General features: G+C 40.5%; 1 protein-coding gene across 1 annotated transcript; it reads left to right on the forward strand.

The window, feature by feature from the left end:
• The first annotated feature begins 229 nt into the window (after nucleotides 1-229).
• COQ2 (coenzyme Q2, polyprenyltransferase) lies at nucleotides 230-11,839 on the forward strand. The gene is made up of 7 exons (XM_065405190.1): nucleotides 230-497; nucleotides 2,718-2,884; nucleotides 5,113-5,234; nucleotides 5,498-5,583; nucleotides 8,186-8,319; nucleotides 8,844-9,032; nucleotides 11,297-11,839. Exons 1-7 carry the CDS (start codon nucleotides 230-232, stop codon nucleotides 11,450-11,452), a joined length of 1,122 nt encoding a protein of 373 aa, XP_065261262.1. The 3' UTR covers nucleotides 11,453-11,839.
• Nucleotides 11,840-14,383: the final 2,544 nt, after the last annotated feature.

A 14,383-nucleotide genomic window follows, 5' to 3' on the forward strand; every position in this document is an offset into this window, starting at 1 on the left:
CGCCGAAACCGTAGCCGTGCCCCCCTCACGAGCCCCGCGGGGGTGGCTCAGAAGCCTGAGGCGAAGTGACTGAACTTCTTCGCGCCCTTCGGGAGGGGAAGCCACGGGCAGCAGCGAGGGAAAGGGCTGCGCACGCGCAGAACTTCACGGCGGGACGGAAGCCGAGAGGGAGCGCTTCGACACCTGACGTCATCAGGCTGCGCGCGCCCTGCCGCCGGAAGTGGGAAGCATGGCGGCTCTGGTAGCGCGGCTCTGCCGGGCCCCCGGAACTGCCGCCGGGCCCCGCTGTCTCCTCCGCCTCCTCCGAGCCGGCTGCGCCCGCCCCGCCGCCGCGCTCGCTGTCCCGACCCACGGCGCCCCCGGATCGCCGCTGGGCCTTGCGGGGGAGGCGGGGAGCGGGAGGCGGCCGCTGAGCTTCTCCGCGGCGGGGCTGGTGAGCTCGGCCCCCGGCCCCCTGCAGCCCTACCTGCGGCTCATGAGGCTGGACAAGCCCATCGGTGAGTCGCTGCGGGGCTGGAGGCCTGGGCTAGCGCCGTCGGGCGTGCCGGGGCGGGGCAGAGAGCCGCCCCCGCGTGCGGGCTGGGACCCCGGGTTCAGCCCTTTGCTCCGCGTTAGCCTGCGGGCCCGGCTCTCCAAGGTGCTGAACAGCCAGGCGCAAGCGCTGTCCGCAGTTGTGGCAAGCCCCCGATTACCAGGAGCCGGCCCTGGACAACGCGGGTGGCTCAGTGGATGATTGCTGCTCATTCATGCCCTCTGAAGCACCTGGCGTTGGCCATGATCAGGCCACAGGATGTTGGGCTAGATGGAGAATTGGTCTGACCCAGTGTGGCCATTCCTATGTTCTACAGCAGGCCCTGGTTCCCTCTCCTTGGGGAGTGATGTGCCTCTGACTCATGGGGATGTTGTGAGGATAAACTCCATGAAGGCTGCTGCAAATACTGGGGCCTTCAGGGGGGAGAGGTCATATAAATGCAAAGGGTTGCTATAAAAATGGATTTCAGCAGCATTCACCTGCCAAGAGACAGTTGGATTGTCTGTCTGCCGCAAAGTTAAACTATCTACAGTAATACCTGTGTCTAGTCTGTACAGTCCCTGATCATTTTTTTAGTGTACAACTTTCAAAACCATCATTCGTCCTACCACAATCTAAAACTCCTTGTTGTTTGAGCCACAAAAGAGCCACAAAAAAGACATTAAGTACAAACTGCCTTTTGAGTTTGAGAGCACTTTTCTTTACAAAAGAAATTCCAGTGTTTGTTTTACAAAAATCATGTTATAATAATACTTCATGCAACAGAAGTTGAGTAATATAAAACACTTAAGGATCATTCAGGACAAAAGGATTGATTAACTGGTTTACAGGTGATCTAGTACAGCACCACTCAAACGATCAGGTGCTGACAGTTTGGTGCCCAACAATACTGTACAATTATGGGAGAGAGAAATGTTTATCAAGGACAGTAAGGCAAATCTCTACACTTGTATATAGTGCCCTGGGATATTTTATGTCTATGATTGTCATGTGGAAGCCTCTCCCGTCGCGGTAGTTAATCCACCTCCCCAAGAGGTGGTAGCTATGTTGACGGGAGAAGCTCTCTTGTTGACATACTGCTATCTACACGGGTGATTAGGTGGATTTTTCACACACCTGAGCAATGTAGTTATACCAATATAGGTCTGTAATGTAGACCTGCCCTTACACAGAGCTCTGCTTCAGGTCTGGGAAACTTGCTCACAAGTTTAGACTAAGGCTATGTCTACACTAGCATTTGTGTCAGTCAGGGGTGTGAAAAAACACCCCCGATAGACACAAGTTTCACCAACAAAAGCGCTGGTGTGAACAGCGCTATGTCAGCGGGAGACACTCTCCTGCTAACATAGCTACTGCAGCTTGTTAGGGGTAACTTAATTTTGCTGGCAGGAGAATGGCTACACGGGAGACCGTACAGCTGTGTCGCTGTAAGGTCCGTAGTGTAGACATAGCCTAAGACGTTAACGCACATTTCAAGGGACCTTTTAAGGTGAAATGGCCCGTTAACACCCTTCCAGTCACAGGGGGAAAGAAAGAGGGATGGATGGCGGCGGGGGAGAGGGGTTGTTTTATAGATTGTTGTAATAAGACAGAAATCCAGTATCCTCTATTCTTGATAGAAGGATTGCAATTTGCTTATTCAGGTTAGACAGTCAATTAGTCAGCAGGTCATGTGACATTTGGAACATAAAATATTTTACAGATTGGCTAGACAATTCATATAAACTCAGGAGACAAATCCATTTTGGAATATGTCCATGTGAATAATTGTAAAGGTAGTTAAATATTTGGTCTGGATAGATATGTGGAACAAGGTGGCTTACCAAACTAATATGTGTCGCATCTTATGTTCTCTGTAATGGCTGATTTTATAGCTACTGTTCAAACACTGCATTCCCTCCATGGTTCATTTTTCTGTTTTTACTGGGAAAATAGACAAAGTGTCTTTATATTCAACATTTCAATCAAGAAGAAGAAGAAAAAGAAAAGTAAAGGAGCAGAATCAAATTGTGGAACTGCAGCACCTTGCATAGATAACCATCTTAGCTGTCTCTCAGCTTTGGTGTTGCAGTTTTAGAAGTTTTTAATTAGTAATTCAACACTTATTTACCTTTTATGGCATGCTAAAGAGTAATTCCATTTATAATTTCTCTTTTTCTAATCTCTTTCAAATTCACTTTTCTAGGAACGTGGCTGTTGTATTTGCCATGCACATGGAGTATAGGCTTGGCAGCAGAGCCAGGCTGTTTTCCAGACTGGTATATGCTGTCACTCTTTGGTACTGGAGCGGTCCTGATGCGTGGAGCAGGCTGTACAATTAATGACATGTGGGATCGGGACTATGACAAAAAGGTAGAGAAAGCCCCATGGACTTGAAAAGAACAGACAGGCTCCTCTTAATGTTTGATGAGTAAGTAAATTGCTGGCCTTTTATTGAAGTAAGCCCTCTTCTGTCTTTCACCAAGACAAACTGGTTGTTTGTCTGGTAGAAATACTGGCTTGTCTAATGAAGACTACTTCCAAGTAATCTCCTTTTTTTTTTTTTTTTTTCCCCCTCCTGGTTCAGAAGGCATATACTAAGTAATATGATGTTTACCATTCATCTTTGAATGGTAAAAGTGCTTTCTTTTTTTGCATAACAGAGAGCCACAAGTAGTAATGCAGTAGTGGTTCTTTGTTTTCTAGATAATTTGTATGTAGGATAAGGTACATCAGATAGTTGCAATGTAATCAGAGCTTAATCAACATAAATCCACTTCTTGTAATATTTTCCTAAAAACTGAGCAAAACCAACTGACATGCTTCTTTTAACCTTGTTAGCCGTTATCTATCCAAGAATTATCAGGGATTTCTTTAGCTGCGTTTTGTAACTTTTCAGGTATAAATTTTTGCCAAAGGTGAATTTTATACTCTCTTTCTTAATTAAACTGGTGGCTATAGTAATGTACCCCAAATAAGAATGAGCTTTTTGTAATGCCAACTTGCAGTTTCCTCAGTAATTTTACACTAAGGGCACGTCTTCACTGGCAACATTAAAGCGCTGATGCAACAGTGCTGTAACGTGGCTTGTATAGTCATGGCATAGCGCTGGGGGAGAGGTCTCCCACCTCCACGAGGGGAGTAGCTACCAGCACTGTTGCACTGTCTACACTATCGCACTGAAACTTGCAGCGCTCAGGGGGGTGTTTTTTCACACCCCTGAGGCAGAAAGTTGCAGCGTTGTAAAGTGCCAGTGTAGACAAGCCCTAGGAGAAGATTGGATAATTTGACACTGTTGTGTTCCTGGTGTGTGGTAATAAAAGCTGCTTCCCTTATGGAGTCACTTGCATAATTGGGGCCTAAATACAACAAAATAATGAACTTAAATGAAATTGACAAGAATGTAACAGTAAGGAGTTTAAAATTCATATAGAAAATTATTTTACAAATAAAACCTCAGACAACTATCCGTGAGAGGTGGGTTGGGGGTGTTTTAGTGGTGGTATGTCTAGTTAGTGGTCATTTTGTTGATTTCCTGACTAAAACATCCCTTGCTTGGTCTTACCCACAGCTGAATTTTTCTTGAATGTTAGAGTTAAATTAGTGCAGCCATTTTTGAGTTTCACGAAGGTGAAGATGATACTTTCTATGGCCCCAAAAATATTTTTTATTGTGTCTCACTTAAACTGCAGATCTATAAACTTCTAACTTGGCATAATTGTAGTCTTAACTGAGAGAGGAAAATTGAGCCAAACTTAAAGGAAAATAGCTTAGTATTGTTAAAGTGTGCACAAACAACACTTTTGATAAATTTTTAGAGCGCTGTAAGCAGGTGGCATTCTTACCTGGCTCTGAGAGTACAACTGTTCTGTATAAAGTCTAAAACTTACTCCTTCCCTGGGGTTTGGTTTTATTAATTTAGATAATGTAAATTCAGCCTAAACTTTCTTCCCAAACTTGGTTGCTCGTAGAGTTTTCCCTGCCCACCTCTGTGCCCCTGAAAGAGGTTCCTTTGCCTTCTATATCCTGCTTGGAGCTAATTGAATCTATCTGCTAGTATGATCAGGAATGACTATACAGCATCCTTATGTAGGGTTCAAGCATTTAATGCAGGATGAGTCAACAGAAGGAGACAGGACCCTCTGTTGCCTGTAACTCTATAATCCTAGAATCTTCCCCCCTATTACAGACATCTTAGTACAGAAACTCTTAGAATGTTTGAACAAAATTGCTCTTAAAATAGGGATATTCAGTGCAAAAAGTTAGTTTCTCAATATTGCACTGAGCACACAAATAATAAAATTTAAATCTAAACTTTTTATAGTAGCTCTAATTCATCCTCATTACACATAATCCTGCTTTCATTTTTAAAATGATCCATATTTTAGTAGAAGGTGTTAATGTTTATTCATAAATATGTACCATATACAGGATGTGAAATGTGGTAGAGGTAATATTGCTGTAGGAACCTTAACTTTTGAATTCCCTGACTCGTGGGCTTAATTTTCCCACCTTACTTTGCATTAAGATATGAGTTTTGCCTATAATGTGTATTTTAACTCAGTATATTGGATTTAGTATTGAAACTATTCTTTCTTTAGGTTTTAAGAACAGCAAGTCGACCAATAGCTGTTGGAGATATCTCAACTTTTCAGTCTTTCGTTTTTCTTGGGGGACAGCTTAGCTTGGCTTTGTGTGTCCTTCTGTGTCTAAATTACTATAGGTAATGTATGTGTGACCTTTTATTCTTGTACTATTTCGCTACCAGGCTAAAGCTAAGCATGATGAATTTCAACAGACAAGGCAGTTTTTTGAGACAGCAACCAAATCCATGATTTTAGAACAAAATAATACTTTCAGTCTTAACTACAGCATCATTCCTCTGATACTACAGTATTGTTTCTTAGACTAGGGAATAATGAGAGTACAATAGAATTATTTAAAGTAAACCATATAAAGTCTCATAATGAACTTCTTTCATTACAGTATTGCCCTAGGAGCAGCCTCTCTGTCTCTTGTGATCACTTATCCCCTGATGAAGAGAATCACGTATTGGCCACAGTTGGTTTTGGGTGAGCTTCAAAATTGCTAGTTTCCCTTCTTTCAGATGTAATTTTTTTTTTTTAGTGTTCTGGCAAAATCTTAATAGTTGAACTTCGATATCAAATGAAGTTGCCTGAAACTACAAATAAGGTCATTGGTATGTCCTACATTTCTTAAACAGATAGTAAAACACATGGAGTTTCTTTCCCTCATGTAGTTCCTCCTTTCCCCACACTCTGGTGTTGAGAAATAATCGGTTTGTCACCTGAGTACCGAGTGGGAGATGTGGGACATTTTTCTCCCAGCCTCTGGAAATCTTTCTTAAATATGTATTTCACCATGTATTACACTCTTAAACATTTAAATTAACTGGGGTAAACAGATGCATTGCGCTGTATTCCAGCTTGACCCAGTTTGGTATCCTACCTTTAAATTTTGTTTCACATATTTTTTCCACTTTTAGTAACCGCTTTTAATATCTACCACCTTTAGTAACCACCACTGTTGTGTCTGCTCTGTTCTCCTTCCATTTTTCTTCTTTAACAGTTCTCTAGAGCTAACAAATATTAAGCTTAAGGCCCGACATTTAAGAACACGCTTAGCTTGAGATATATGGGTATCTCTGCTGACTTTATTAGGACTAGTCACATGTACAGCTGTTTGCACGATGGGTGTGTGTGTCTGTTAAATATAATTTAGAGAAAGAATGTGTTGCTATTTATACTGTGTAATATATAGGTACTTAGATTTATTGCTACTCAATTGAAAATTTGTATATAAATGTTACAAACCCAATGTGATATATTATTGGGCTTATTTTTCTTCTTGTTTGAACACTCCACTCTTTTGAAATTTTAAAAAAGAAGAAAAAAAAAAAGTAAAAAAATAAAACATTGCACAGTGCAATGTACTGATAACAACTCAGCTGTCTGCTCTTCAGATACCATATGGTTTCTCTGTTACTGTCCCTAATAGTAGCAGTTAGCCAGCATCCTCGTCAGTGCATTCTCACCAAATATTTCAGAGACTGGAATGTTAGTCACTTTCCTTCTGCTGCAGGTGCAAGAAGAGCATGGAAACCCAGGGATTAGTAGAAGGGAGACGAGTGGTGTTTCCTACTATGATCAGCACTCCTGTTTTCTCATATAACTCCTTTCTTTTCCCATGAGAAAATAATAGAATAATCTTCCCTTTTCCCCCTTCCGCATATATGAGTTCAGTGTTTCTGGGTTCATAGATTCCAAGACCAGAATGGACCATTGTGATAATCTAGTCTGACCTTGTGTATAACATAGGCCATACAACTTCCCCAAAATAATTTCTAGGGCTCGTCTTCTGGAAAAATATCCAATCTTGATTTAAAAATTGCCAGTGAGGGAGAATCCACCATGACCCTTGATTGGTTAAATCCACCATGACCCGTTACAAATTTACGCCATTATTTCCAGTCTGAATTTGTCTAGCATCAGCTTCCAGCCATTGAATAGTTATACCTTTCTCTGATAGATTGAAGAGCCTATTATCAAAAACTTGTTCCCCACATGGGTACTTATAAACTGTAATCAATGTTGTTATAGCTGTGTTGGTCCCAGGAGATTAGACAGACAAGGTGGGTGAGGTGATGGCTTTTACTGGAGCAGCTTTTGTTGGTGGGAGAGACAATGTGTGATGTTTAGTTGTGATGCTCTGAGTAAGTTTCCCAGACGTGAAGAAGAGCTCTTTGTAAGCTAGGAAGCTTGTCTCTCTCACCAACAGAAGTTGGTCCAATAAAAGATATTACCTTATGTCTCTAAACCAGTGGTTCTTAACCTTTACTGCAGCCTGCACCCCTTTGGTTCTCAAAATATGTTCTCGCACCCCTTATCAAAAATCATTGAAGTAGGTCAGTTCTTTAAACCTAGATATATTTTTTGTTTGTATATTACAGTAATCGTTTAAAAATGTATAATGTTAATAAATATATAGGGTTGATGAAACAAAGTAGTTATACTTACATGCCTGTGCTTAATTTGTGTTTTTGATTTACCTTCTGAAAAAATCTGGCATGTCTCAAACCCCCAGAAAGGGCATCTCGCACCCCAGGTTAAGAACCACTGCTCTAGACTGTAAGCAAGTTGCCCCTTCTCTTTGTTAGGCTCAAGGAGCTCAATCTATTTAGCTTGTCACTGTAACGCATGTTTTCTAATCCTTTAATCATTCTTGTGGCTCTTCTTTGAACCCCTTCTCCAATTTATCAACATCCTTTATGAATTGCGGGCACCACAACTGGACACAATACTCTAGCAGTGGTCGCACCAGAGCCAAATACAAAGGTAAAATAACCACCCCAGTCCTGTTCAAATTTCCCCTGTTTATGCATCCAGAGATTACACTAGACCTTTGGGCCACAGTGTTGCACTGGGAGCTCATGTTCAGCTGACTATCCCCACAACTCCCAAATCTTTTTCAGAGTCCCTGCTTCCCAGGAGAGAGTCCCCCATCCTGTAAGTGTGTAGGGATTAAAAATCAAAAAACCACACAGATGCTTGAGTGTCAAATGTGGATTAAAAAATATAATTTAGATTGTTCCTGACTCTTACATTTTTAGAAGCCTATAATTCTGTATATTTTTCTTATGTCTGTTACTTACAGGACTTACATTTAATTGGGGAGCCTTACTTGGGTGGTCTGCCATCAAAGGTTCATGTGATTGGTCGGTGTGTTTGCCTCTGTACTTCTCTGGAGTTATGTGGACATTGATATATGACACCATCTATGCACATCAGGTGAAGTAATAACATTAACTGTTAACTTCCTCATTGTTAGTTATGTGTGTATTTATGTATAAAACTCACTACTTTGGACTTGCATAGGACTACTAATCTTCCAACTGCAATCAGAAGATTTAAAACCTAGAAATGCTTTTAAGAGATTTTTCTCGTATCCACTAGTTTTCACCCCTCTAATTACCCTATTATCGCATGTTTTTCTGCTCACTGTACTATCTGTGTAAATTAGTTTATGAACGTCTCTGAGTAGAGCCCTTACTGTTAAAGTGCCGTGTATACCTAGGTATGTCACAGTCAATAGCAGCAGTCAAGTACTCAGCAGTTTTGAGAACCAGGCTGCTTATTTCAGTGCCTAAAAATGGATTTAGGAGCCTAACATTAGACACCTGTTCTTAAAAACCTTGGCCTTAAGGCAAAGCCTTTTCTATTACATCCCTAAAACTACTTTCCCCACCCACGACTTCTCAACTTGTGAATTGCTAGGGGTATTATGTTTTTTTTAATAACGTTCTTTATTCTAGGATAAAAGAGATGACATGGTCATTGGTGTGAAATCAACAGCACTACTGTTCAATGAAAACACAAAGCAGTGGCTCAGTGGCTTCAGTGTCGCAATGCTCGCGGGTCTGAGTGTGGCAGGAATAAACTGTGATCAGACTTTCCTCTATTACACAGCTGTGGCTGCCATCGGTGCTCACTTAGCTCATCAGGTTTGATCTGATTTTTGTACTTCTTTTCTAAGTGGAAGCTCTAGATTCCAAATCCTGTATCAGTTTATGTAAAATATTCAGCCATCTTGTCTCAAACTGCTGCAGCAAAAAGAAGGCTTTTCAATAATAGCTGCAGGCAGGTCTGTCTTTATACACCTAAGCACATAGCAGCCTTTTCTCATCTCCTAATGTGTTTATTGTAGCCATCACCATGGCATTTGGATGCATAACTTAGAGTACAATAGGTACATAATAGGGTAGAACCTCAGAGTTTCAAACACCTCGGGAATGGAGGTTGTTTGTTACTCTGAAATGTTTGTAACTCTGAACAAAATGTTATGGTTGTTCTTTCAAAAGTTTACAACTGAACATTGACTTAATACAGCTTTGAAACTTTTATGCAGAAAAAAAATGCAGCTTCCCCTTTATTTTTTTAGTAGTTTGCATTTAATACTGTACTGTATTTGCTTTTTTCTTTTCCTCTGCTGCTGCCTGATTGTGTACTTCTGGTTCCAAATGAGGTGTGTGGTTGACTGGTCAGTTTGTAACTCTGGTGTTGGTTACTCCGAGGTTCTACTATACATTAGGATTATTCGCTTAAATTAAAAGGTGTATAAAGGTTAATGGGGTGGGGGCTAAATGGCCCAGTGGCTTGGCAATGGATGCAGAATCTTTAAGTGGGGTTATGCTCTGAAAAACAGCAATGGAAAAATGACATTGGTTTTGTCTCCCAGTAACTCAGTGAAATTGGCACCGCTTACAAATGAATACATATTTTCTAACTGCAAGCCCTGCAAACTCAGTCTGGGATCTGAAAGGCAGTCTGGGTTCCCTTTGTCTCGTACTTTATCACCAACTGCCAATATCCTACAATTGTCATTTAGTTAACAATTCTGTGTAAGTGCCAGGAAACAATCCAGTTCACTGTCTCATACCTATATTGGTTTTAGTGATCTGATGAGTAAAATGTAGTAAAAATCCAACTTACTTTAATCAATAGAATGAGCAGCTAGGACTCACTTTTATGTACTCACATTTCTGATTTTTAAATTCAATCATCCGTTCATATCCAGACCTAGTTTGTAGTGATGGTAAGTAGTCTGTAGAAAATGAACCGGTGGTCTCAGTAGTAGACTGGAGGTAGTAGAAGTGTAGAGGTAGTTCCTGGTAATAGAGAAGTGTCCATATCCCAGCTTGCAGCCTTGTTAGTAGTTAAGAATATAATTGGCATGGAGTCTGATCTATGATCTCTCCCACATCAGGGTTGTGAGGTGCATTGGGGTGATTTGGGGAAGCTCGCACATCTGATACAGGTGCTGTCCTCTATGGATAGATTTCATTCTCTCTGACTGCTGGCCTGGCGTCTTTCATGAGCACTAAATTCCCTCTTTCTTATCGTGCAAATATTGAATGGCCAGAATTCCCTTACATGGGAGTTGGCACAGCATGAGAACTTCTGTTCTCCAGACCAGGTAGGCTTGGCTATTTGAGAATGAAAACATAAGACTCTGGGGAGGGGAGTATAGAACAGTTATCAAGAACAACGTAACCGATCATTCATCCCTGTCCCATGCAAGTGCATACACAAGTGATATTCGGAAGGTAATTAGGTATTCAACTCTCTTTAGTTTGGTAGCTGTTATGACCTTTTTCAGAAAGTTAATTGCAGTCATCTTTTGCTATTCATTTAATCCCCTCTCATCTCTTTTCCCACATGCCCCCATCTTGCACTTGCTTCTCTGTTGCTTGGTCGTCATCCTGTTTTGTACCCTGAACATCCCACTGCAGCTCATTTTAAGTAGCAGTGGCCCCCAGTGGAGGCAGCTAGGCTGGCTAATCCTTATTTCCAGCTGCTATTGCAGGTCTCCTGTGAGTTTTCTGTGGATGACAATTTGAGAACCCCTTTCCTGTGAACTCTCGTGTGTGTTTGTATTGAATCTTTGAGACAGATTTTTTAAGGTACAGATAATACACTATGCGTCTGTTGTCTGTATCTTTTGGTGCTTAAATACCTTTAAAAATCTGGTCCTTAGAATCCATACATGTTACTCATTCTCTGTACCTTTCTGGTATATCTTCATCCATTTGTCAAGCACATTTAGTCAGACCTCTGTGTCTGTATCTAATCCAGTGCAGGCACGGAAGTTAGCCTGTGTGGAGCTCGTTGTGAGTCCCTTGAAGTAGGGACCTGTCTCTTCTCTGAAGTGTCTGGCGTGCTTGTGGTACTATAGATAATAACAGAACATTATACTGTACTTCCACAGATTTACACTTTGGACATACACAAACCTGAAGACTGTTGGAAGAAGTTTACCTCTAACCGCACAATCGGACTTCTACTTTTCATAGGGATCATAACTGGAAATTTATGGAAAAGAAAAAATCCCAAAGAAATTAATGCAATCAGCACTGATATTTAGTCTTTATTTTAAAAAAAAAAAAAAAACTGTATTCAAAAGTAAAAGCACCTTATCCGCAACTGCTACTAATTTTGCTTAATTCAAATATTTGGCCAAAGAGTCTGTTTTTAAGAAGATACTTTAGCAAACAGAATTATTGTTAGTGTGTGCCTTGTAAATACACTTTAAAGACTGAACTAGCAGTGGTCTTGACAACTAAGCTTCTCAGCTGCTTGTGGTGATCTTTTATTGTAAAATCCCTGTCCTCCCTCTTGCAAGGAATCTTTTGTAAAATGTTGACTACTGCCCTGGCAGTCTGTAAAACTCTCAGTAGGTTTCTTAGAGTCATGGTTCGTGTGAAAATGTAGTCATTTTGTAATGTAAAATAAAACCTGATGTGTGAAGTTTTCATGGTTTGATTTTTGCAGTAGTTTTTTGCATGAAATATTTAGCTCCAGTAAATCGTTTTTTATCCTGCCAAGTTTAGAAGCATTTATATTTTGGTTCTGGGTAATAAGTAGAAGAATGACTTGCCTGTCTGATTGGCCGGCTATGATTCCAAGCCAGGTGGAAATGCTTTGCTGGAATCTATTCATGGGCCTCAATTTTTTGCCTTTTTTAAATCCCTTTTGAAAACAAACTTCTGCAGCATTGCTTACAAAAAGTGAGCTGATCTGCCAAGAATTAGTGATTGAAATATGGGCTATATATAAAAACAAACCCAAAATAGCCCAGAACTATTAAAAAGCATACATAGCCGTTAAAGTTGTTTGATGTTGCAAATCTAATCATGTCTTACTTTCACTCCTTTGTGTTTATTACCCTTCAAGATTGTAAGATTTCCAGAGGAAGGACTTGTCTTTCTCTGTGTTCTGTAAAGCCTCTAACATGCTCTTGGGCACAGTAAAAGTAATAATGGGATGACAAATACGTAGGTGAGAACTACTTCGTATTTTTATTTGTTTCTATTATGAATTGCATCATTTAGTAGGTGATCCAACTGTTCTTTTATTGGCCCTTAATACAGGTGAGAATTACTTTGTTTCTACTATGAATTGCATCATTTAGTAGGTGGTCCAACAGTTCTTTTATTGGCCCTTAATACAGGGCTGTCTCCTGCAAGGTTCTAGGTTCTTTAATATTCTATTGAAGTCAAAGGGTTGAGGGTGGTCAGCCTCTCACAGGAGTAAGTTCATTGATTGTGACTTTCAGTAATGTCCTTGATAGTGTGTGATTTACAAGTGAAGTTGCTCAGCCAACCTGTCATTTCCTCACTAATGAAACACTGTAAAGAAAATGTACTGTGTAACTTCTGGAGTTAGTTTCTATATAAGGAACAGCTGACACACCTATGGCTGAGTTGCTTCCCTGGCATTTCTTTTAGATGAGGCAGGTGTCATTTCCTGTAGTAATGAGCTCTGACAGTTCTTGTAAGTAAGGCACCACACCCTCAACCAAGTTCTTGTGGGCAAATCACTGCCCCCACATAGAGTCCCATTGAAACCACTAGCCCATGGATACACGGATCTGTTTGCACTGAGTTTATTGCAGGATTAGGCCTGACTGTCGTTTTTTATAAGGCTTCCATCTTGCTTTTATAATTCTTTTGTTAATTATTTTTTCTCAAAACAAAGTAATTTTCTCTTACTCTTTGAACAAACAAAATATTTTAAGCAAAAAGTAAACAAATTAAGAATCTTATTCACTAAGGATGCATTTTTCAATTTAGTCCTACATACACGTCTCCAAGTATTTCAATATATTTTAGCAACTCGCAATAGTTTTGTTTTTCCTGCGGGCTTTTAGATGTTTGGGCCAAGTTTTTTCTAAAACTAGGTAAATTATCTCTTGTCCTCTATTTGTTCTGTGTTTTTTTTTTTAAATATTAAATGGTGTGTGCTCTAGATATCAGGGACTTTGAGACTTTAGATTGGCCTTTAAATTAACTGTTTCTAATTAAGGTATTGTGCGGTTTTAGGTTTTAAGCCATCTACTCAAAGCTGTGGTGTTGTCATTGGTGATTCTGGGTCACCAATAAGGAGAGAGAGAAAGCCATGTTAACTTTTAGCTTCCTTAGAACTATTGGTTCCCTCTTGCTCCCATGTTGTCAAAAGAGGTGGGGGACAAAACTATTAAAAGAATATCATTAAGGTAATAGCACGGTGAGAGTGGCTCAGTTGGTTTGTTCTTTCCTTAAAATACAAACAAACCCCCCCTGGTATTCTGGAAGTGGGTGGAGAATTTCATGTCATCCTCATCTTGGGGAAAAGGACAAAACAAAATACACAACCCCAGTTTATTTATCAGTACCAGTTTAAACTATTGGCTTACTAGCCAAATCTAGACCAGTGCTTTCTGGAAGCCTCTATTCTATTGAGGATTCTGGCCCTTTAAAAATAGTTTCCCGTGTTCCAGATTCTCAGTTATTAACGTGTTGCATCTGTCTCTCCAAATCATTAGTAATTATCAGTATAACTTGTCCATAGGTGTATGCATTTGCCTATTTGACTTTTGTTGGCTCTCTGAGAAGAAAAGAAAGATGCTGCACCTGTCGCACTTCATTCCGATCCATTTCACTCACACCAATGCCACACTGAACAAGGAAACTCCGAACAGGAGAGTGACCTGAATCCTTAAGGAAAACAAAACCAAATCTGAATAGTGCCTTAAGAAGACAGACCGCACCCTGTCACATACGAAGAATGGTAGGCAAACGTAAAATTAAGTCTTTGACAATGTCCATGTAGTCTCAGGATTGTTTTAAATACAACGGTCTACTCTGGATGGGTGGCTTGAAGGTGTTCAAGATCCTTGAAATTGCATCTTCAAACCAGCTGGGTAGGGTTTTTTAAGTGGACAGATCCATCCAAAATGTTCTCTCTTTTCCTAAAATTGGATTTTTGTGTATTAACTTCTCCCTGTAGTATGTATAATCCCCACCCCCAGTTTGGA

The sequence above is a fragment of the Emys orbicularis genome, chromosome 5 (genome assembly GCF_028017835.1).
Source record: "Emys orbicularis isolate rEmyOrb1 chromosome 5, rEmyOrb1.hap1, whole genome shotgun sequence".
NCBI classification, from domain to species: Eukaryota; Metazoa; Chordata; order Testudines; family Emydidae; genus Emys; species Emys orbicularis.